The 25,101-nt window shown below is 37.1% G+C and overlaps 2 protein-coding genes across 3 annotated transcripts in view; one reads left to right on the top strand and one right to left on the bottom strand.

Annotated features, from left to right (window-relative positions):
* LOC120307703 (F-box only protein 11) overlaps nucleotides 1-7,045 on the top strand; it is a 20,424-nt gene extending 13,379 nt beyond the window's left edge. Inside the window, exons 10-16 of the mRNA XM_039342725.1 lie at nucleotides 1,406-1,482; nucleotides 1,572-1,715; nucleotides 1,966-2,076; nucleotides 4,164-4,271; nucleotides 5,377-5,485; nucleotides 5,574-5,672; nucleotides 5,758-7,045. Of these exons, the coding sequence (XP_039198659.1) occupies nucleotides 1,406-1,482; nucleotides 1,572-1,715; nucleotides 1,966-2,076; nucleotides 4,164-4,271; nucleotides 5,377-5,485; nucleotides 5,574-5,672; nucleotides 5,758-5,887 (778 nt within the window). The 3' untranslated portion in view covers nucleotides 5,888-7,045. The remainder of the gene's footprint in view (nucleotides 1-1,405; nucleotides 1,483-1,571; nucleotides 1,716-1,965; nucleotides 2,077-4,163; nucleotides 4,272-5,376; nucleotides 5,486-5,573; nucleotides 5,673-5,757) is intronic.
* Nucleotides 7,015-25,035, bottom strand: LOC120307702 (DNA mismatch repair protein Msh6-like). Of its 2 annotated transcripts, none has more exons than XM_039342724.1 (8): nucleotides 24,685-25,035; nucleotides 21,424-23,962; nucleotides 20,698-20,960; nucleotides 18,677-18,794; nucleotides 17,176-17,265; nucleotides 10,432-10,586; nucleotides 7,566-7,765; nucleotides 7,015-7,174 (listed from the first exon to the last, which is right to left on the bottom strand). In XM_039342724.1, exons 1-8 carry the CDS (start codon nucleotides 24,829-24,831, stop codon nucleotides 7,099-7,101), a joined length of 3,588 nt encoding a protein of 1,195 aa, XP_039198658.1. In that variant the 5' UTR covers nucleotides 24,832-25,035; the 3' UTR covers nucleotides 7,015-7,098. The 2 variants fall into 2 exon arrangements, with proteins under 2 accessions (XP_039198658.1, XP_039198657.1); XM_039342723.1 differs by having other exon boundaries at nucleotides 21,424-23,965; nucleotides 24,685-25,034.
* Between the last annotated feature and the right edge of the window lie 66 nt (nucleotides 25,036-25,101).

Genomic DNA, 25,101 nt, shown 5'->3' on the forward strand with positions numbered 1-25,101 from the left:
TTTATCACTCTGTTCAGGAATTCTGCTTGTAGTCAAATGATAAGTATTCAAAACTCATCCAGAGAGGATGTGGTTATGTTCTTTAATGGTTCCATTTTCTTTTCAGTCTTTACTTCAAAATGAGATTCTTTTATCTGGAAGCATCCCCTTTGCTTACTTTACTAAGTGAGATTAGCTTGACTAATAATATTTGCATGAGAAGGAATTGAGTTAATATGTGGTGCCATGATATCCACTACCAACCACATAGAGGAGAAACCTGCTGCCAGTCAATTCCATAACTTCAACCTAGCCCTATGCCTGTGCTCTTGTCCCAATGTCTTGCCCAAACCGAGTCAGTTTGTTCAATGGCTGTTTGATAACATGCAGTTAAAAAAAGCTGCAGCAGGATTATTGGAAGTGGAATGAGATAACTTGCCACGGCCAATTTCCTGCGGGACCACTCACCGCAGGACAATTTAACAATTCAATTATTTAAAATAATTAAAAATGTATTTTAATTTTTGTCTTTCACATTTCATTTTGTCCCTCCTTTTGCATCCTTTCTTTAATATTTCTATTCCACCACTTTCTTCAATATTGTCATAGACCCTATTGAGGGGAGGAGATTTTCCCCCCTCTGCAACACTCCTTCCCCCAAGATAGCTACTTCCCCACAGCTCTTGGCAGTGATCTGGAATAGGACTATTGGAGGAAGGGGAATGAAGTAACTCTTGGGCTGAAAAGAGTGCATTACCCTGTTCTCTGTGACATAAAATTGTTTAAAGGTTAAAAAAAAAGCCCTACATAGAGAAAGTGCAAGAAAAAGCAAACGATATGCACCAATAAGGTTTAAATATGCTAAATAATGCTATGAAGTGAGTAGTATGTATGCATATGCTGTTTGCCCTAAATAAATAAATTCCATGTCCACCTGAATACATTTCCTTCAGAGGCCAATCTCAGAGTATGCAAGATTTGGCATTGAGATAAATGCAAATAAATTATTTGTATATGTGCCAGGAGGTGGCGCAGCAGTTAGAGTGCAGTACTGCAGGCCACTTTAGCTGACTGTGTTCTCACCGGCTCAAGGTTGACTCAGCCTTCCATCCTTCCGGGGTAGGTAAAATGAGGACCCAGATTGTTGGGGGCAATGTAAATATATATATATATACATTGCTTACTGGTGTACACCGCTTAGAGAGTGCTTGCACTTAAAGCGGTATATAAGTCTCATAAATGAATGAATGAATGAATGAATGAATGTGAGAAGAGATATTAGCGTTCTAGTTTTGGTCCAAACTCACCAGACCTACATAAATAAAATGTTAACATTGCTAGCAGTGCCCTTCTACTTACAAGTGAATTTATTTTATCAGTAATAAATTATAAGTACATTTTGAGTAACATGTTTGTTTATGCACAGAACTGGAAGTAACCCCAAAATTAGGCGCAACAAGATTTGGGGAGGCCAGAATGGTGGAATTCTTGTTTATAATTCGGGTAAGTTCAACTTTACTTTGCTTAATTTTAAAAAATGCAAACTTTTCCCACATTGCTAAGGTCTTAAATTTTGCTTTTACCTTATAAAGGGCTTGGTTTTATAGAAGACAATGAAATTTTTGACAATGCAATGGCTGGAGTATGGATTAAGACAGATAGTAATCCTACATTAAGAAGAAACAAAATCCACGATGGCAGAGATGGGGGAATCTGCATATTTAATGGAGGCAGAGGTTAGTATCTTCTTATTTTTACCATATCTTTATTTGTATTATATTTTCTAATAGTCTGGTGCTGATAAAAATAAAAACTAAATTCCATATCTAGAATGTGTTCAGAATCTTCACTTGAATGGAACTGAAAATGCTAGCCCCAGATTGGCTGATTACTGCTTTCCATAGCATTTCTGGAAATTTGTGCTAATATTAGCATATTATAGGAGTAAATGTCTGACTGAAATTAATGTTCTTGTTTTGGTATTAGGCCTTCTTGAAGAAAATGATATCTTCAGGAATGCACAAGCTGGAGTTCTTATCAGCACAAATAGTCATCCTGTGTTACGGAAAAATAGAATATTTGATGGATTTGCGGCAGGTTTGTGTTTGATTTGTATTGATTTTAGCGCAGAAGAGTGGCAGATTTAAGCAGCTTAGTAATGGTGGCAGGGCCTTGCTAGTACTGAATATATATCCTGGGAGACACACATTGACATTTTAATAGATTTCAAAAACAAAAATTTTGCTATTATATAAAAGTTCAGTTGTGGTTTTTCCTTTTTTTTTTAGAAGGTGTCAAAGCCAAAGCACCATGTTTCAAACAGCTTAGCATTTCTTCATGATATTTGCAGTTACTTTATCCCAAATGTTAGTGGTAGTTATGTTAATTTGTTTAGAAAAAAAGTAGTTTCTTCTGGCATCATCCCAAACCAACATTGCCATTGTGAATAAGAGCTGAATTGCTTTATGTTGAAATCAAAAGATCTGTAATTTTTCATAAAATGTAGTTATCTGCTCAATCCCCCGTCATACTACCAATTATACTACCCTGTATAAACATGTCCTTTCGGGAATGTTCAAAGACTAGCCGATGATGATGATAATGATAATAATAATAGACAAATTTGCCATTAGTCAATTGCAAAAGGCGGCCTTACTAGGAACTGCTTCCATCCTGTGACGATATCTGCAATACCATCAAACATCCACATCTGCCTATCCCAGGTTCTTCGTAAAGACTTGATAGGTAGAAAAAATGCCAAATCCAGTCTGAACATCTGGCTTATTGTGTGATGATAAATAAATAAATAAATAAATAACTAAATAAATAAATAATGTTGGAAGGGACATTGGAGTTCATCTAGTCCAGTGGTTCTCAACCTTTTTAATGCCGTGACCCCCCCCCCCCAACCGGTCGTAAGTCGGGGACTACTCAACCGGCAGAATAGGACTTTTGGCGGGCTCAGCAGGGCAGAGACAGCCTGGACAATTCCTATTGGCTTTTGAAAGCCAATAGAATTAGACTCTATTCAAGAGAGTCTATTCTATTGGCTTTCAAAAGCCAATAGAATAAAAGGGAGTATCACAGCTAAGGAAAAGGGGAAAAAATGGCGGACTATGTTTGGCGACCCCCGTGAAATGGTCGTTGAACCCAAATGGGGTCCCAACCCACAGGTTGAGAACCACTGATCTAGTCCAACCCCCTGCTCAGGCAGGAAACCCTATACCATTTCAGACAAATTGCTGTCCAGTCTCTTCTTAAAAACTTCCAGTGTTGGAGCATTCACAGCTTCTGGAGGCAGGTTGTTCCACTGATTGTTCCAACTATTAGGAAATTTCTCCTTAGTTCTAGGCTGTTTCTCTCCTTGATTAATTTCCATCCATTGCTTCTTGTCCTGCCCTCGGGTGCTTTGGAGAATAGCTTGACTCCCTCTTCTTTGTGGCAGCCCCTGAGATATTGGAACACTGCTATCATGTCCCACCTCGTCCTTCTCTTCGTTAAACTTCTGTTGCTCTTCTCTATACTCTTTCTAGAGTCTCAACATCTTTTTTACACCGTGGTGACCAAAACTGGATGCAATATTTAATCAATAATTACTGAGATTTACCAAAGTTAAAGCAGCACGTTGCTTTTGTTGAATGTCTTGGCATAAGATGTCATGTTACTCTTTAAGAACAAACTTGCACATAAACATACCAGGCTGTTATACTAGAGCATCTCAAAGAGAATGGCAGGCTGCACACAGTAAACATGTATAATTCCCAAGTAAAAACTGCAATGCTACTGACATAATTAACTTTAAAAATTTCTTTATGTATAGCAGTATTTTATGTTGAATAAAAATTAATGTACAGTAATTCATGCTTTGGGTTGCTGCTGTTTTTAGGAAAATTTCATTTGAAAATTTGAAAAGCCCTTTATATAATCCCAAAACTCATTTCTTGCCCTGCCCCATCCTTTTGTATTCATAGGATTGAACTTAACCACCTGTTTCCTAAAGCAATGCTCCAATGTTTAATACAAAATGTTGATACTTGAATTCTGAAAGTTGTCATCAGTTTTAGCATGAGTGCATCTAATGAGTGCTTTTTCCTAGTTGGCATTTTTTAAAGCCATTTGGAAATTACTTAACTGGTAAAATACAAGTTCTGTGTTTATTAAAATATTTTTTCTTTTTAACTAAGGTATTGAAATAACAAATCATGCAACTGCAACTTTAGAAGGCAATCAGATTTTCAATAATCGTTTTGGAGGTTTATTTCTAGCCTCTGGGGTCAATGTGACAATGAAAGGTACGTAAATTATGCTTATTTGTAGCATACCAAAACTGTTAGAACATTTTTACTTTTGCACAGTAAACAATTATCTATTTTCATAAGCATGGCTATTTAAAAATAAGGAATCATCTTAACATTTAGGACATGTATCAACTTTTTCACTGTTAAAAGCACAATCCAGTCAGCCATCCACTGAAGGAAAGGTATCTCACAGTAGAACTTACTTTTGTAATGAGTACTGTAGTAATTTGATGTAAAGAAAAATCTTCTATTCAGAGCTAGTTCATGTCCTGACTGCTACAGATTGTGAACTTTCATATGTATCATCAGTTTTAAGAATCTTTTTCTATATATTTGCATGAACTTTTCTCTGGAGTATGCTTTTTCCTTCTTTGCATAAATGGTTCTCTTGATTTCTTATATTCTTAACCTCTTGTCCTTGTTATTTTGTTGATAATCTCTACTTGGTTGCATTGCTTATTTACGCATAATATCTGTCTTCTTGCTCTTGCTTCCCTGGCACTTGGCAGGTTTTCTGGCCTCTTTTTCACTTAAAAACTTTGGTGGTAGTTCTGCTCAAAAGCTTTTAGTATTATTTTTATGTTCCAAGAATGAGTCTGGCTTCCCTAGACTTTTTGTAAAATAAGGATAGGCAGCTCCAGCTCTTTGATTTGTAGTCATGTCTCAAAAAAGGAAAAGAAAAGGAAGGTATGCAGTTGATTGCATTCTGATAATTCAGAATTTCATAATATTACTTCTCTGAAGGAAGTTACGTTGTGAAGGGTCTAGGCTCCAGTTTTTTTAGTTTTGACCAGTCCCAAACATTGGGGACCACATATTTAATATTTAATACTCTCAGGACCTCAGAAAAATAGACTATTCAAGCCAAAGGCAGATGGGGAAACTGTTGACAAAGAATGAGGTGCTCTTAGATAGCTGTATTTAAGAAGTAATGAAGTGCATTAGGATTTGCATTACTAAATTCCTTTGAAATTATAATTAAATCTGAAGGAATATTTTAAGAAAATAGAATACTTGAAGTTTTCCAATTCAGATTGATTTTAGTGTATCAGACATTAATATGGTAAACTAATACTGTGAAATCTGCCATTTAATATAGATAATAAAATAATGAACAATCAAGATGCCATTGAAAAAGCTGTTAGTAGAGGCCAGTGTCTATATAAAATATCAAGTTACACCAGCTATCCGATGCATGATTTCTACAGGTAAGCAATTAAATATGATATATCCTTCTGTCCTGTAGATTTGGATTTTACTTGGAAAGCCTAATTATTTTCCTTTATTTTGTCGTAGATGTCATACATGTAATACTACAGATCGCAATGCTATATGTGTAAATTGTATTAAGAAGTGCCATCAAGGACATGATGTTGAATTTATTAGACATGATAGGTATGTTGCATAATCTTTGACTGAAAACCTATTAAATATAAGTTGAACTTTTTCAATAAATATTTAAAAGATTTCTCTCTTTCAGGTTTTTTTGTGACTGTGGCGCTGGAACATTGTCCAATCCCTGTACACTAGCTGGAGAACCGACACATGATACAGATACACTATATGACTCTGCTCCTCCTATAGAATCTAATACACTGCAGCACAATTGAGTTACTTTTGAGGGGAAAAAAAGTCCTGCCATTCTATTGTAACTGTTATTATTTTTTTTTTTTTGAGGAAGTTATACTTGCCCATTCTGCAGAGACTTTAAAATGGATAATAAACGGTGACACTATGGAGCTCAACCTACCAAAAAGAAAGTGGCAATATGTTGACTCAGGATAACAGAACTGGGCGTTTCAGCATTACTGTGTAAAGACTAAGGGACAGGTGTGAAGAAAGTAAGCCGCGTATTTGTACAGATGGCAACTTCCAAAAGGCTGGTGTTTCTACAAGTAGCATTGAAACGCAGTCCCATTTGCAGTAGTCCTATTCTATAGACGAGCAGCAGTCTTTGTTGCTGCCTTTATGGACATGGGTACCAATTGCTTTTTTGTAATATGGTAAAAATGTGAGCTAGCACTTCCGCATTTATTTTGGTTTTTTAACATTTATTCAGATTGAGATGATTTTAATGCTTTAATCTCATGTAGTTTTTAATTTCAAGCAAATCTTTATTGTACTTGAATGTGTCCTGTTTTGTTAGCACACCTAGACTTGCTGTAACTGTACTCATGTCCCAGTATGTATGTTCTTTCTATGAAAGAGAACACTAATCTTAAATTATATCCAGCAATTTTTCTGGTATCCTTTGCAGTTAGAATCTCCCCTTCCCTTTTTTCCAATCCTCATGATTTACATCGCCTCACAAAACAAATGTTTTAATGAGACTTCTTGGGAGATAATGCACTATAAAACAAAATACACAGGTGACAGTTTGCAAGAGGAGGTTTTACTGTGTTTTAAAGTACACTGTAAGAATCTCCCTAAAACAATCCTGTATTTTACTCTGTTCACAGTTTTATTGAACAGTCTAGACATTACTCTTATGAACTGCTGACAATTGTAATTTCCTGCTCAAATGAAGATGAGAAAAAGTATATAGACGCCCTATACAGTTTCATAGCTTTTTTCCATTTATGTGTATTGGTGACAGTGGGTAATCAACAGCCTGAAAGTGTATGCATGTACCATAACATCTAGACTTAATATATTGTGGAGTATTCAATAATCATTATGTAGAGGGTAGCTAAGAATTAAAAGGGTTTAATTTCCTAGGAAAGACAATGGAAAATGGTCATTTTTAAAAAATAAAGTTTATTAGATCATCGCGTTGTCTACATACTGCCTTTGAAAACTGCTGGAAAATCTATATAGGGTCTCAAACATGAAGCAGAGTTTGTTTGTCAAGATAATCTCTGGCTGCTAATGCTCCTTCAGCTATCCAACAAAGATTCCTGTAAAATCAAACATGCAATTATTCCAGCATAACTACTCAATCCTCAATCCATTTTAATAAGCACAAAAAGTGTAGCTTTGGATTTTCTGATCCAGATGGTGTATGCATTTTTCCACTCATCCCATTGAAGCCTTAACACAGCTTTGATAATACTGCTTTGGGCAAAGCAGTATTAAAACTAGTTGAGAAATGGGTCCTCTACTTATGAATTACAACTCTCCAATGATTGGAGATTAAACTAGGGTTACCTCCCCTCACATTCCCTGTCAACACCTCTCACCCCCATTTGTTTTAAACCTTCCCTTGAATTGCACAGGTACTTTAATGAATATTTGTGACTACTTTTCTATAAAAAAGTTTGTTGAATAATTGAAAAGTGATGAACTTACCTAAATACTTTCATTGAAAGAACAGCTTTTTCAAACTCTTTTGCCTTTTTGTGGCCTTTCTGAATCACTTCTTCTGGAATGTCAGCAAGCCTTGCAGCATTAAATCCGTAACTTTTAGGGCAAGCCCCATTAACAAATTTATAAAGGAATGTGATGGTTTCTTGACTAGGATCTTCACACTCATTTTCTACCATACAAGCCTGGAAAGAATATGACATTAGCAATTTAGGCTTTTTAAAAAACACCTCGGTTATAATAATGTAGTTGCTCAAGATAGGCAACCCAATATTTAAAAATAAATAAATTCCAAATGTGCAGAATTTAAGCAATCAAAACTAGAAGGAATGGCTGACAATCATAATGGCTGGGGAGTTTTAGGAATTGAAATCCACACATCTAACAATTGCCAAGGTTTGAAAATACTGCCCTACATAGAAACATTTAATTCTCTAATGACCCTCAACATAGACATTTCATTTCTCCTGATAAATATAAATGATTAGTACAACCCACAAAGACAAACCATACATATTTCAAGAATGAAAGAAAAGGAGAAAAAGAGAAACCAATCACTCTGAAAAGTCATTTTGTTTCTAGAAGTTTTTCAAGCTAGATATGGGATCATTTCAACATTGGAATATATCTTGTCGCTTAATAGTTTCAAACAATGTATTTTGCATCCTTTTAAATAAGTACATATTTCACAGTGGTGCTTAAAAGTTTGTGGATTTTGAATTTTCAATATTTCTGCGTAAATGTCTAAATGTCTTGTTTAATTAAATAAATGTCAAAACATTGTTCATTTATTTATTGAGGAAAATGATCCAAAACTACATATTTGTGTCTCAAAAGGTGCTTTTTCAAAAGGCAACTGGACTTTGTTTTTCCTTTAAGGTGTTTCGCTTCTCATCCAAGAAGCATCTTCAGAAGTGAAGAAACAAAGTCTAGTTACCTTTTGAAAAAGCACCTTTGGCACAACCATGATCTTCTAGATGACTGAGAATCTCCATATTTATATATTTGTGTGCAAAAATATGTGAACCTTTGCTTTCAGTAATGTGTTCCTGCTTTGGGAAGCAACAAATATAATGAAACAATTCTGATTAGTCTTGCACATCAGCTTGGAGGAATTTTAGCACAATCCTCCTTATAGAATAGCTTCAACTGAGGGAGATTAGTGGGAGTCTTCTGTTTTAGGTCCTTCCACAGCTTTTCTATAGGGTTAACGTGAAGATGCTAACTTGGCCATCCCAAAACTTTTTCTTCTGCTTCTTTCTACAACTTGTGGTTTAGGTCACTGCCTTACTGCATGACTGTCAACACTGCTAATATTGAATATTCTTGCTTTGACAATACATACAGAACTGCCTGGTATTTTTAGAGTTAAATCAGTTGACAGTGAAAGGGGAGGAGAATATAAGGAAAGCACTGAGAAACGGAAGTGAATCTTTGCCCTCCAAGTTAATTGGAAGATGTGAATCATGACCCCAAAATAGGGGAGGGGAAATGCCTGGAATGTTATGTGCAAAGGAAGGGAAATTCAGATCTTAGCATTTCCACCATGCCGTGCTGACATCTCTGTAATACTAATAAAGGCTTTTTAGGCTAGAAAAATGCCTGAAAGTTCTTTGTAGTGTTCCGTTAATCAGACACACGACAATGACATATTCTCTTGAGTTCAGAAACCTTGTTTTTTTTCCTGCAGAATTTGCTGGTACAATTCAAAAATTACAATTTCCTAAATGATGAGAAACCATCCTGGGCCACAGGCAGCAAAGCAGGCCCAGACTGTGATATTGTTCTATAGATGGGATAAGGTTCTCCCTTTTGCCTTTCAACAAACCACTTTTTATTCAAGTCACATTTTGGTTTCACCCATTCACAGCCCATTTTTCCAATAGTGGTTTATCCATGGAATCTTTCACAAACAGTAAATGGGCAACAATGCTCTATTTGGAGTAGTGGCCTTCTCCTTGCAATGCACAGCATTGTCCAGTGTTCTTGTGATCATAATGTCATGAATACGGATATTTGCTGAAGCAAGAGAAGCTTTTAGTTCTGTAGGTTACCTGGGCTTGAAGGCTTATTTTTGGTGTGTTCTTGGTTGGTTGACTTCTCTTGGGTGGATAATGATGTTGAACTGCCTCTATTTATACATGATCTGCTTAAGAGTGGACTGGTGGTGTCCAAACTCTTTAAAAATAGTTTGATAAACTTTTCCAGCCTGGTGAGCATCAACAGCTGTTTTTTTGGAGGTACTTAGGAATGTCCCTTGTTTGAATCATGATACACTTCCACCTAGCTGTGTTGTGAAGATCTGATTTTGATTCACCCAGATTTCTGTTCTTTAAATAACACAGCACATGCAATACTCACCTCAAACTGATCAAAACACCTGGCTCTTAATTTCTCCTTCAAATGAAATGATAATCCTACAGGTTTACATACTTTTGCCATACAGAAACATGTTGCTTTGGATCACTTCCCTCAATAAATAAATGAATAAATATGTTTTTAACTCATTTGTTTAACTGGGTTCTCTATTTAGTTTTAGGATGTGTGGAGAACAGTTCATATTTTAGTTCTTATTTCTGCACAAATATTAAAAATTCAAAAGGATTCACAAATGTTTAAATACCACTGGTGCAAATTGACTAACAATAAAGATCAAAAATTTACCAATATTTAGGAAATGAAGGGAAAACAATTTTACATATTTTCTAATTTTAGTTCTTCTTAATTATTCTTGGAAACAAGGATGGTTTTCATTTAGTAGTAATCTGTTTTAACAAAGAACGTTCTTAAACATTTCATAGGTTTAATAAAAATGCTAAAACTACCATTACAAGCACAGAATATTACATACCATGTGTCCCAATTGTACAGAGAGACTGTGAGAATAATCTTCTACTAAAGAATGATAATGCGTTGAAAACATTGTACGACACTTAATATTCTCTGAAAGTTCTTTGACAACCGCACTAGCAATAGCAGTTCCATCAAAAGTCGCTGTTCCTCTCCCTGGAAAATTGAGACAAAATTGTAGCAAACCTATTGCAACAAATAACTACAGGACTTGACTTATAACTACAATTGAGCCTAGAATTTTGATAAGTCATTGCAGTCGTAAGTCAAGTCATCACATGACTGAATTCGATTTTATAACCCATGGTCATTAAGTGAGTCACTACAATAATTAAGCAAGTCATGGTGATTAAGTTTGAATCCAGCTTATCCAAATGGTGCACCAATTGTAACTTTCAGGACAGATCGTAAATAGCTATTTTTGAGTCTGTCTTAACTTCAACTGTTTGTTAAGCGACTGGTTGTAAGTCAAGGTCTCCCTGTATCCTGCAGTTTGGATTTAAGAATCTTCCCTTATCAATTTCCATTTGAAGCCAAACCAAACATCTACCACTGCGTGTACAAATCTGCATTGCTAAAAATGTAACAGGCAATTTAAAAAAGCAAAGTACTGCATTTCAGTACAGCATAGCTAATGAAAGAACAAACTTCAATTTTATAGGAAATGCAAACAATTAGCATGATGCACACTACAACAGAATACATTTCTCACAAAGATTGAAGTTTCTATCTCTATCATGGAAGAAATTATACAATTATAGCTGTTTCTTTATATGTAAAAATGTGCTTTTGCTTGGTCTTATCCCCAAATTAAACATTAATTGCATATGGAGAAGTGACACAGAAAATTCATAATAATGTTTAACATTCCCTTTTGCTAACAGGATGTTAATATGGAGAAAAAGAAAAGAAAAAATACTTATTCCTTACAAAGTCATAGGTAACAGGAAAATAGTAAATGAACTGCATAGGTCTGAATAAATAAACATCTTGCTTTCCTGTCTTCTGAAGCTAGAAAACTTGTAATAGTATCTGTTGAAGCCCTCCCTTTTTTTATTATTTCCCATCCTAGGGGACATCAGCAACTGGCAAAACCTATTTGATTCAAAAAGACCCAATGAAAGGGGTAATACCAGGAAACTGTAGGCTGATAACATGCTTGTCTACAATATTTACATTACTCACAGCATAATAGATAACATTCAAAGTTATCAGGAAGAAAATAACTTCCTTCAAATAAAACAGAAAGGAGATAAGGAAAATAAGGAAATTAAAAGAAAAGTAGAGGTACAAAAGATCAAATTGATTTATACAATGGTTCTAGAGAATTGCAAGAGTTGAATAAAACCTGGATTGATTATAAAAAGATGTTTGATTCAGAGGAATCATGAAACGTTTGGAAACGAGAGGTATCAATAAAACATTAGTTTATAGGAAAATTAATACAGCAGTAGAAAACAGAACTGATGGTTGGAAATCAAAATATGGGCTTTGTCTATATTAGGAGAGGAAATATCAAGGGGACTCATCACCTTTGTTATTTTCATTGCTATGATTCCACTTTCATTGATTTTGAAGAAAACAAATCTTGGCTATCAAAAGCAAAAAAACGATAATGAAACCTCACATCTATTTCATATGGAATATCTGAAGCTTTATAGAAAATCAGAAGTTGAAATTCAGTCATTTACAAGTACTGCAAGAATTTTTAGTACAGATATAACTATGGAATTTGGCCTAGAGAAATTGTAAGCTACGATTCAGTCTGGCTCTGATTGGATAATGTTGCTCCAGCTGATCCAATGATTAAGCACAACCCCTAAACCCCTGGTCTAGGTCAGGAGTAGGCAACCTTGGCTCTTTTATGACTTGTGGACTTCAACTGGCTGAGGAATTCTGGGAGTTGAGGTCCACGAGTCATAAAAGAGCCAAGGTTGCCTACCCCTGGTCTAGGTGAATCCAAGCAGAGCAATGAAATCATGAACAGTAATATAGAATTGAAATGCCAAATGGCCAAACCATCAAGAGCCATCAGGTGAAGCCTGTAAGTACCTGACCGTTTTACAGTTGGATAATATCAATCATGGGCAAATTAAAAATACAATTGGTAAATACATCCAAAGACCAAGAAAACTGATAAACACAAAATTGAATACACTGCTGGAATTATTAACTGGATACCAGCTGAACTGGACAGTTTGGGTCAATATTAACTATATATTATAGCCCTGTATTGATTATATATGTTATAGAAATGGAGGCTGAAGTTTACTTCAAGTCAAACCAACTGTTGAAGAAGAAAAGCATACATTGGCTAATTATAAAAAACACAGCCAAGAACAAGCATTGATGCAAGTTAAAAACGATCTCACTCAATGTGCAGGAAGCAAAACATAAATATTGAAATAATTAATTAAAAAACCCATAATGCTGGTAAGGAAAATTACAGTCAATTTCTACAAAGGATCAAGGGGGTGAATGTGAAAAACAATAAAACCTGACAATGACTTACAACAGGAACATTAAAAGAAGAAATTGAAGGGTTGATTTTGGCTGCTCAAGAGCAATCTTGATTGCATTAGTTTGAATACATTTATTTATTAAATTTATATAGCTGCCTGGAGTTGTTTTCCATGAGATGGGTATCTACACGCATTTGATTAATAAATAAATAAATATTCAAACTAATGCAATCAAGGCCAGAATTGAAAAATCAAATGATTCAAAGAAGAAATGACCACCCAAACTGATTATAAACAATGACATAACACAGTCACCAAAAAGATTCACTGGAACATCTGTAAAAATTATGTGCAATAACAAAAAAATGGTGGCATATAATTGAAAAAGTAGTAGAGAATGAGGTTAAAATATTGTGCGATTTCCAATATACAAACTGATAAAATCTTGGCACAACATAAACATGATTTATTTAACTGGTTGGAAAGAAGAAAGTGTGGATAATTTATGTGGCAATACCAGGAGAATAGAAGGCAAGCTGTTCCATTGGTTAATTGTCATTGCTGTTAAGAACTTTCTCTCTTTGATCAGTTGCTACTCTCTTTGATCAGTTTCCAACCATTGTTTCTTGTCCTGCCCTAGGGTGCTTTCCTCTTCTTTGTGGCAGCCACTCAAATACTGGAATACTGCTATCATGTCACCTCTATTTCTTCTTTTCTTTAGACTAGCCCAGGGGTAGGCAACCCAAAACACTCAAAGAGCCACTTGGACCCGTTTCCCACCGAAAACAAAACACCGGGAGCCGCAAAACCCATTATATATACATACATACATATATACATATACGTATACATATACATATATATATATATACACACACACACATACATACACACACACACACACACACACACACACACACACACAGGTAAAAAAGGATATATGCAGTGTTATCTTCATTTTAGATGTCAAAAGGGTCTCTCTCTCTCTCTCTCTCCCTCTCTATCTATCTGCCCTTGGTTTGCCAGTCCTCTTCCCCCACTCTTTCTTTCTCTCTCTCTCTTTCTCTCCCCCCCTCTCTCCCTCTCTCCTATCTGCTGCTCACCTGGCAAGCTGGCTTCAAGCTGTAGGCAACCTCGGCTCTTTTATGACTCATGGACTTCAACTCCCAGAATTCCTGAGTCAGCATGGCTGGGCTAGCTAGCTCTCTCCTGCCCTTCCTGCTTCCTGCAGAGACGCAGCTCCGGAGCCGCAGGTTGCCGACCTGTGGACTAGCCAAACTCAAGTCCTGAAGCCGTTCTTTATATGTTTTAGTCTCCAGGCCTTGGATCATCTTAGTTGCTCTTCTCTGAACTTTTTCCAAGGTCTCAACATCTTTTTTGTAGCATGGTGACCAAAATTCGTTGCAGTATTCCAGGTGTGGTCTTACTAGGGTCTTATAAAGCGGCACTAATACTTTTCGTGATCTTGATTCTATGCCTCTATTTATACAACGCAAGATTGTATTAGCTTTTTTGGCTGCTGCTGCACACTGCTGGCTCATAGTCAATGATCGTTCACTAGGACTCCAAGGTCCCTCTCAGAGTTGCTGTTTTTGAGCCAGTTCTCACCTAATCTGTACTTATACCTTTGATTTTTCCTACCTAAATGTAAAACTTTGCTTTTCTCCACATTAAAGCTCATTTTGTTGGATAGGGCCCATTATCTGCATATCTGAATATCTGCAAGAAATACCATTTGCCTGCAAACAAGAACTGCTAGGACCATAAAATAGACAAAGTGATAGAAAATGAAGAAGCTAAGGTGCTCTGGGACTTTATAATTCAAACTGACAGGCACATGCCATATAACACTCCAGATTTAACAATTGTTGATAAGAAAAACAAAAAGAAATCTGAATAGTGAACATTGCAATTCCTGGAAACAATAGAACAGGAGAGAAAGCATTGGGAAAAAAAAATCACAAAATATAACATATTTTATATAAAGACCTGCAAATAGAAGTAGAAACTGGGGGAAAACAAAGATGGTACCAATAGTAATAGGTGCTTTGGGTGCATTTCCAAAATATCTGGAGCTCCATTGGAACACCATCAGTATTGACAAAAATCACCATCAGTCAGTTACAAAAGGCAGCTTTATAGATACTCAACTTAGGACCACAACCAAGTCCAAAATTTCCATTGCTAAGAAGATAATTTGTTAAGTGAATTTTGCCCCATTTTACCACCTTTCTTGCCACAGTGAATCATTGAGTTAGTAACACAACTATGTGAATCTGACTTCCTCATCAACTTTGTCAGAAGGTCGCAAAAAGTGATCACATAACCTGCGGATACTGCGATCATAATACATGCCAGCTGCAAGCATCCACATTTTTGTCACATGGGGATGCTGAAATGGTCATGTGAAAAACAATTAGCCATAAGTCACTTTTTTCAGTGCTGCTGTTAATGTCGAATGGTTCCTAAACAAATGATTGTTAGCCACCAAGGACTATTCTTCAATAATACCTTTAATATTATTAGCAACAAGATCTGCCTAACCCAAGTCCTTGGGAAGGACTAAAGAAGTAGATAAAATGTCGATCCAATCTAAGCATCTGGCTGACTGTGTAACCAACCATAATAAATAATAAACCGGATGTGGTGGTCGTAGTGGTTAGAGGCACAGTATGTCATATCAAAAATCTTGGATGGCACTTCAAAAATCTGCACATTGACAAAATATTCATCTGTCAATTGCAAAAGGCATACTGTTTGGATCTGCACATATACTATACCAGGGGTGTCAAACTTGCAACATCACGTAACCTGCTGTGACGTATCGCGACTTTTCCCCCATTGCCCCAGTTTGACATCCCTGTACTATACCAATACATTATGTCAACTTAGGTTCTTAAGAAGAACCTGATGCATATGAAGCCAAAACTAGCTAAAGAACTGTTGTTCTAAAACAACTATAATAAAAGTCAGTCATGAAAAACAAAGATACAAACCAAAGATTCTAAAGGTTTTTCAAAACGGCGGTGCCTTGCTTGGCTGCAGCGGCTTCAGCTCTCAAAAGTGTTGGGGTTTTGAAGATGAATGAGCCATTGGGTTGAGTGACTTTTTAAGAACTGAGACAAGAAAGACGAATTGTAATGCTAAACTTTTATATGACCATCAGTCCATATTCGATATGGAGATATTTAGCAAGAGGGACTATAGATAAAATTGTTCTGTAATCTGTTGCTTCAGATTACTTTGGTGGAAAGAGTCAGCAACAATATGAGGGTGAGTTGTTGGCTACAATTTTTGAAAGTGCCTGGAGATGGAGTCAACGTTGGGCTCAGCATTTTGGGGAGTGGCAACGGTGTGTGTGTGTGTGTGTACCTTTGCAGGAGGGAAGTCTCCCTCCAGTGCTGACATTCAGAAGAGGCAGCGGTGTGATCAAAAGAAGAAAGGTGGTAACATGGAGGAGTAACAAGTACTGTAGGCTAAAAGCTAAACCACATCAAGTGTCACTACCATCTATTTTGTTTGCTAATGCTCGCTCCTTAGAGCCAAAAATGGTGAGAAACTGCTATGTCATCATTGCAACAAAAACTTGGTTAAAACACTCTGTCCCAGATAGTGCTGTTAGCTTGGTGGGATTCTCAACATTTTGGCTGGACAGGAGTTTGTCTCTTAGTGGCAAATCCTGTCAAGGGGGTGTCTGTTTTTATATAAGGCAGAATAAGCAAGCAAGGCCTTCATTAAAATGTTTAAGCAAAAACTGGGCAGTCACATTGTTCTAATAACTTGCCTTTGGTTTGTTTGAAGGTCTTTTTTTTATGATTTAGCAATTGTTTATGGTTTTACTTGTCTGTTAATTTTCTCATTCATTATCCTTGCAAAACATCTCAATTCTGATGAATTAATTTACTCTATAGTATTAGTAACATTTTACTTTCCCATAGCTATATACTATACATATTTGAAAAAATAGGTCTGTGTTTTAGATATGGCTGGGCAAGAAAAACCCACCATTAAGCATTGCAAACATTTTTTGTCTAATTTAAAGTGAACTCTGGGTCTTTGGTATATCCTGCAAAGTATTATTAGAAGTTTGCATGACTATTGCCCAGGTAGTAGCAGAGACTTTCATTTAAAGAAAATGCATATCACATTACACATTATTTTGCCTTTCCAAACCACACTGAAGTCAGCAAATATATGGGCAACACAAATCTGATTTTGAACTAGCGGATTTCTGGAAGCATTAAAATCCAATTATGACACTCTTAATCAATCAGCATACATACCTAGCTCATCCATAAGAACAAGGGAATGCTCTGTTGCATGTTGCAGTATACTCGAAGTCTCACTAAGCTCAACAAAGAACGTACTCTCTCCTAATGGAAAACATATTAAGATATTAACAAAATGTAGCCTAAGGCAGGAATATAACATGCAACAAATGTAAACATTCCCCCATAACACACATTATTGGTTGCACATACTGTCTAATACACAACTACCATGTTTTCCCCAAAATAAGACCCGGTCTTATAGTTTGCCTCCAAAAGAGGCACTAGGTCTTATTTTGGGGGGATGTCTTACCCACTTACCTCAGGACCACTGCAGCCCATCTTCCCATGACCCGACACCTGTTGCGCCACCGCCCAACTTCTACGGCCACTCATAGTTGGAGGCCACGTGACGCATTGCGCCGGTCCTGCTGCTCACGGCAGGGTACATGTGTTGTGCTGTGGCACGTGCAAGTGGTAGTACCGGCGTGATGTGACACTCAGCTTCCTGCCATGAGCAATGGCACCGGTGCAATATGCCATGAGGCCTCCTGCCGCAAGCGACAGCACCAGTGTGACGTGTCACATGGCCTCCTACAGCAGGCGCCAGCACCAGCGCACTGTGCTATGTGGCTTCCTGCCGCGAGTAGCTGCCGGCAAACAGAGGAAGTGGGCCAGTGGCCATGCAGGCTACTGCTGTACGGGATTGCTGCTGTTATGAGACGAGGCAGGTATCAGGGTATGGAAGGCCTGGCTGCAGGGGTCCTGAGGAAAACGGGTGCAGGGCACGTGGGGCTGCTCCACTCCCCCACCCGTCCTAGTTTGATTTTTACGCGTCTCACCCCACCTCGTACAACTAGACGGTGGGACGGAGTGGGCAGGGTCTTAACTAGGGCTTATTTTGGGGGTAGGGCTTATATTAGGTGTACATGTAAAAGTCAAGCTAGGGCTTATTTTCAGGATAGGTCTTATTTTTGAGGGAACACGGTACAACTTCTGCTTACTGTAATACCAACAAATCACAAAACACTATTTCAGCTTGATTTATTTCCATGGTTGGCTAGAGCAGCCCCATAGTGAAAGATCTACAAACAACGCAAAATGAGAAGAATTGCCCTCCAACATAGGTGGAGAATACTATATTAGGAAAGTGTTTCAAGCCTTGGTTTAAGGCAACATTCAACTTTGCTGGTTTATCATTCTTCTCTTCACTGTGATGCTTATATTTTATCAATCTAATAGGAATGCTCTGAATGTTCAACCAGAAAACGGTACCTTAAAACAATATACTTTCAACTGCCAGACAACTGAAACATGCTGTGTACTTAAACAGTTATTTTCCAGTGATCAACAGAGGTTTTGGAAATGATTCGTACTTTCTAGGTTTGATATGAGAATTTTTAACTCAGACTGAACTTGGAGGTAATCTAGAAAGAAATCCTTCAATTTGATCATTACATATTGTGTTGAGAAGGCAATTAGTCTTTTAGCATTTACAAAAACATGTGGAACCCACCTGACATAATTCTATCTGAAGCTCCTAGTCTAGTGAACACTCTATCAACAGGAGTAAGCCTGCAAGATTCAGCAGGTACAAAGCATCCCAACTGAGCCATTATTACCAAGAGACCAGCCTGCAAAGCAATAAAGGCAAAAGCAAATAACTCTTTTTATTAACTTGTTCTGCAACCATTAATCTGCCCCCCCATCTATATTGCCACTAAAGTTCAAGTTACTCCACTGAGACCAGAAAGCCAATCTGGTGTAGTAACCAGGCTAGAAACCAGGAAATCATGAGTTGTACTCCTGTTTTAGGTACAACGCCAGCTGAGTGACCATGAGCCAATCACTCTTTTTCAGCCTTATGAAGGAGGCAATGGCGAACTGCTTCTGAAAAACCGCAGGGACTTGTTCAAGCAGTTATCAAGAATCAGTATTGACATTTAAATTGTATAGAAGAGAACCATCCTTTCTTTTGTTAGATTGTTCTTACTTAAACGCCAGTCACTTTGAAACCATCTGAAATTGCAATGGGCCTCCCAAAAGTTATTTATGAGCCAATTCCAATGCTGCATATACATCCCCGCAGTCACATGACTGCATTTCAGGTGATTGGCAACCAGCTCACCTTTGTGATTAGTTGCAGCATTCTGTGGTCACATGACCATGAATTACAACTTTCCTGCTTTCAGCAAAAAATGCCCATAGAAATAGAATGATTTGCTTAATGATTACTGCGTTCATTTAATGACTTGTTCTCTTAGTGGCTGCTGCAAAAACAGTAAAATCAGGTCACATGGGTGCCTTGACTTACGACCGTCATGACATATGATAGAAATGCCAGGGCCCATTATGGTGGAAAACTAAGGACTAACTATATTAATGGCACTGAATACCCCCAATGAAGAACTGATAGCGGTGGGGCACTCTTTCCCAATGTTCAAATTTAATACTAAATTATTCTATTTATTTTAGTCACTCTATGAAGTTAAAACTCTGCAACAGAACTAGTAAAGATTTAAAAATAAACGATATTTTGAAAATCTTCAGTAGATAGCTTTAAAAAGGGCATCTGAAACTAAAGATAGTCCTCATTTAATGACCAGCGGTTCAGCGACCATTTGAAATTACAACGGTGTGAACAAGGGGTACTTACGTCCTTGTACTTGTAGCGGTTGCTTGGCAACTGGCTTAAAATTACCAGTCACAGCATCCCGTGGTCACAATTGCCCTCTAACCTTCTCTGCTGGCTTCCCACAAGCCAAATCAATGAGGAAGCTGATGGGGGTAGCAAATGGCAATGTGACCTCAGGACACTGCAACTGCATGGAATTTGCCTAAGGACAGTAACCAGAACAATCAGAATTGCCATCATAAGTCGACATAATTAAGTGTTGTCATGTGTTGCTTCCTATTTACTGTTCCTAAAATGTGTATAGCATACTTGGGGTCTCATAAGGCTATTTACAATTTAACTCACATGCTCCAAAAGGAGATATTATGAAACAGTTTCATTTTATTGTTTAGGGATCTTTGAAAAGAAAATTAAACATATACGAGGCATGTTCAATGGTGTGCTTCTTTCCTATGGCTGGTACAGTACCATCTGGACAATAGGGAAACAATTTATATAAAATAACGGATTTCTATGAAAAGTTATGCAAATGAAATTCAATGAAGCAAAATTCATTATCCCAGTAATAGAATCTGGATCAGTAAAAGAATATCACTAACTTGGAGTCCAGTCCTCTTTTGAAATGTGTCTTATTTTGGAGCAGTAATTTTCATCTGGAATATTCTTGCATAGTAGCATTTAATCAATACTTACATAAAAAGATGTTGAGGAAAGGGGAGAGAGAGACTATCTAGTTCCAACTTGCTATCTTCAACACAATTCTGTTTGCACAAATTATATTAGCGGCTGAGCAAACTAATACTGGAAATACCACAAAGAACTATAAAGTCACCACAAATACATATAAGATTAAAAAATGAAAAATGTTAAAGCCAGACTAAAGGGTGCCTGTGTCTATTCACCTGTCTCATGAGCGTAGATTTTCCTCCCATGTTTGGACCAGTCACAAGGACACAAGTAGCTCTGCTGTTTGTTTTTTTATCCTCTAAGCCTATTACAATATCATTAGGAATGAAATCATCTCCAAAGAATATTTTTGTAATGCATGGATGACGTGAGCTTTTGAGCTCCACAAAAGGTGGGATGTTTTCTGGCAACAAGATTTCTGGGCGGCACAATGGTCCATCACATCCCTGACTATAGCGGGCAAGGCATAACAAAACATCTAGAAAATAAAACAAAAATAAGAGTTAACTTTCCTCCTTCAAGTATTTCTTGCGAAAATTTCCTATTTAGCTATACACTTGGAATTATCATTTTGACTGCAGTACAGATCTCTCAAATGACAAGGCACAGTGCCAGTCTATGCTCAGCCAGGGCAGCTCCCCTTTCTGTACCAAGCATATAAATTTGTTCCTTTAAGGAGAGCTCTTTAATCAAAATGTCTGTCATATAGTTTAAACTTTTGTATCTGAGGCTCTACAGCTGAAGCAGAGTCAAAGCTATGCAGAATATATACCTGTTATGTTTGAGGGCTGAGATATTACAATAAAAAGCCAAACAAACACATCATAATTGTAAAATTACTTTTTTCTTAATAAATATCCTGTGAACACTTTTTGATAGTCCCAATCAAAGTTACGTAGATGTGCCAATGTGATTCAACTTTTACACAGAAGACAACATACCTAGAACAGCGATGCATTCCACTGCAGTTTGCCAATCTTTTCTGGTTTTATCAAAGTCATAGAATAATCTTTTCATACAATCTTTTTGTGCTGCATCTCTCCGTTCTTCAGCGTTGATAATTTCATTTAACATTTTCTCTATGTCTTTTGTCCAGAAACGTTTATAGCCCTTTCTACTAGACTTCATGATATATTCATCAGGCAAATCCCGAGGCACAGCAGTTTCTGCAATCTCCATTTGGTAACGGTTTTTGCCTGCTCCCCAATACATCACGGCTCTGACACCAAGTCTTTTGCGTTGTATTTCCAAATATTGACGAAGATTTTCCTCAATTTCACTGATATCTTCTAATGCTTTATCGTAATCAGAATCAAAACCAGTTTTTGGATTAACCACACCTGTCCTCCGTGCGATATTATGATCAAAAGCAGAATCCCATTTTTCAAGTTCCGCTTTCAAGTCTGGGAAGCAGCCTGCTGGATTCTTTGATTTCACTGTTGCTATTTGTTTTAGTATTTTAGACTTAAAACCATTAACAGTATCTTCCAAAATTGAGAGAATTTCAATTATTATTTTAAATCCTTCCAGTGCAGACAAGAAATCTATAATCTTTTTCTTACTGTACCTAGCCTCCTCATATAAAATAGCCCTATTGTCTGGATGGTTATGGTTCTTAAGAGAAGATCCAATACTGTGAATTTTGCTCAAAAGCCTTTCAAGATCTGGGAGTTTTTTGAGACGGTCACGGATATCAGACATTTTAGCAGCCTCAGCTAAGAGGTCTTCAACTGCATCCAGGCGATCGTTAATAGCACAAGGATTACATAATGGTGCACAGAGCCATTGCTTCAGCAGTCTTCTTCCAAAAGGTGTACAACAAGTGTCAATTTTTTCCAATAATGTGCCCTCTACTGAACTCCTGGTTGCATTCTGTAGTATTTCCAGGTTTGCTAGTGTTACCCCATCTAGTACCATTCGCTGGTTTGTTTTCTCAAAAGCACTATTTGATCTGGTTCTGTTAACTATATCAACATCCACAGGAATGTATTCTTCAAAATTTGCCATTGATAAAAGTTCCTTGTCAATAATACATTTTTTAAGATAGAATACACAACTGCCTAGAGCTGAGAGAGCAAGTTCACTGTTTTCTGCAGGAGTAAGTCCCAATGAATCACTTTCTGCAGTCATAGACCTGATTACTGCGGGCAGAGTGTTTCTACTATTTGTATTCTCTTTGTTCTGAAAATAACTTTCTTCAATGAGAGTTTTTAAAGTTTTAGATGCATCCCAGAACTGAGAACCAGGAATCAAGCTTTCTTGAACAGTAAAAGAGATTAAACCTTTAAGTATCTTTTGTGTTTCTGCAGAAGGGTTTCCTTTCTCAAAAAGTATCTGTACAGGAGTATAATGAGCCAGAAGTGTTCTAAACCTAGAACAATGACGATCGTCCACAAACTGGCCAACATAAAACTTTCCAACTGTTGTATCAACAAAGCAAACTCCATAAGTACGATGCAGGCCAGCAGAATCATCTATTTTTTCTTTTATGCAAAGAAGATATTTGTTGTGGGTCTCTGAATAGTCACCATCAAGAATACTGTAGGTCTGTGTGCCTTTGGAAATTATCCTGCATATTTCTCGGCGCACAACTCTGTCAAATCTTGTTGGGTGAACCAAAGATTTACACCGTGCTTCCATCATCTCAGGAGTCTCCATCTGCTCGATTCGTACAACTTTATAACCTTTTTGGACTAAGACATTGGCGAATCTATCAAATGCCATTTCTGGAAAACCTGAGTGAGCCCAAGTGCCTTTCATAAAAACCAATCCAAGCTTATTTACACCAACAACGGCATCCATGTGATATAACTCATAAAATTTTCCAACTTTATAAAAAATCACGGCATCGAAATTTTGACTTTTCAACTCCCACCATTTCCGCATTCCTGGAGTGCAGTTTTTAAGATAATCCTCTGGCACAAATAAAGTACTTGGGTCATAATCTGGATCATTTTGTCGTCTTCTATGACTATCCTTCCTTCTACCATCATGAAGCCAATCTATTTTTTCATGCTCCCATACGGTTGGATTGCCATCTCCTCCTCCCCCTCCGGCTCCTCCTCCATTAATGCTTGGTCGAAAATCAAAACTTTCAGGAGCTGCATAAGATGCTAATTTATACATGCTCTCAGGACAGATTTCCCTACTGGGTGTGTCAGATAGGTTGTTTTGGCGAGATTTACATGCCTTTCCCTGCATTTGTTTAGGAGAACGTTTAGTCAGTACTTTAACGGAACTCTTCTTTTCAGGGCCAGTTTCAGATTCAGAAGTCTCACTGTCACGTATTTCAACACTATTTTCATCACTGCTACCTTCATCTGGCTGAAATTCCATATCAGAACCTTCATTATCTGTGTCTGAATCCATGAAAATCTTTCTCTTTTTGGCTTTTCCATCAGAAAGCTTTCGTCTAGCTATTCTTTTATTTCTAGTTTTTATTTCCTTTACTGTGTCGAAATCATCGCCTTCATCACTCACCTGCTTAAAGGAAAAAAAGCCAAGAAATATAAAAATGGATATTTGAAAATCAAGTTGATTATTAGCAATCTAACACTTCAACTTTCCAACCTGCAAAAATTGGGTCCTTTCCCCAATGCCTTATTTGTAAATAAATGAGTAGATCAATGTTCTGTAGCTTAGACATTCTTGCTAAGAGAAATATATAATCAATAAAAGAAAACTATACAGGTTTATCTGTCTAAGACGGGGGTAGGCAACCTTGGCTCTTTTATGACTTGTGGACTTCAACTCCCAGAATTCCTGAGCCAGCATGGTTCAGCTTGGAAACCTCTCCCTTTCCCATCAGCATGGCTGGCTCAGGAATTCTAGGAGCTGAAGTCGAGTCATAAAAGAGCCAAGGTTGCCTACCCCTGGTTAAGACAACAGCTCACTAAAGAATTTATCTACCTGACTTTCTTCATCAAGAAACATGTCTTGATACAGGTATCTAACTGGAGCCAGCAAGTGTATGGGATGTATTGAAGTTTTCACAGGGAATTCAATTTGATTCTTTTAACTGATTTGATTAGGTATGTTTTATCTTTTGTTTGGAAAAGAACTCAGAGTTCTATTGATAGATGAGTTTGTGAAACTTTTTTTTTTAAAGGCAAAAGATTCATTCATATAAACATGACTCCTAAGAAATAAAGAAAAGCATTTCTCCTAGCACTTCTGAAAACAACAATTTAAACAAAAATTACCTCCGTTTCTTCTTCCTCTTCTTCTCCTTCACTTTCTGAAGGTTTGTCACATATAGCTAGACCTAGTCGTTCACTTTTATCCTTTCTCAAAGCAACATCTGCCAGTTCCATTGCTCTTTTAATTTCAGGTCTTGAACTGTAAAACATACCTCCCCTCTGGGTGTCTCTGCCTGTAGAACCTTTAAAATAAAGAGAATAGAAAGAGTGGTTATTCAGATCTCTTTTTTTCTAAGTCCATCCTATGTTTTAAATTTCCATATATTTATTTAATACCACTGAATCTAAACTATTTGTGAACTCTTTTTGAAATTACTGAAATGCCATAACCAGGAGAAACTCTGGTTTGAGTCCCTAATTCAATCATTTAATATTCTCTAGCAAGGCTCCTGTTTTCTATATAGCACACGTTAAAGCTAC

The sequence above is a fragment of the Crotalus tigris genome, unplaced genomic scaffold (assembly GCF_016545835.1).
Source record: "Crotalus tigris isolate CLP2741 ecotype Arizona unplaced genomic scaffold, ASM1654583v1 scf7180000017807.49409, whole genome shotgun sequence".
In the NCBI taxonomy this organism is placed as follows: Eukaryota; Metazoa; Chordata; class Lepidosauria; order Squamata; family Viperidae; genus Crotalus; species Crotalus tigris.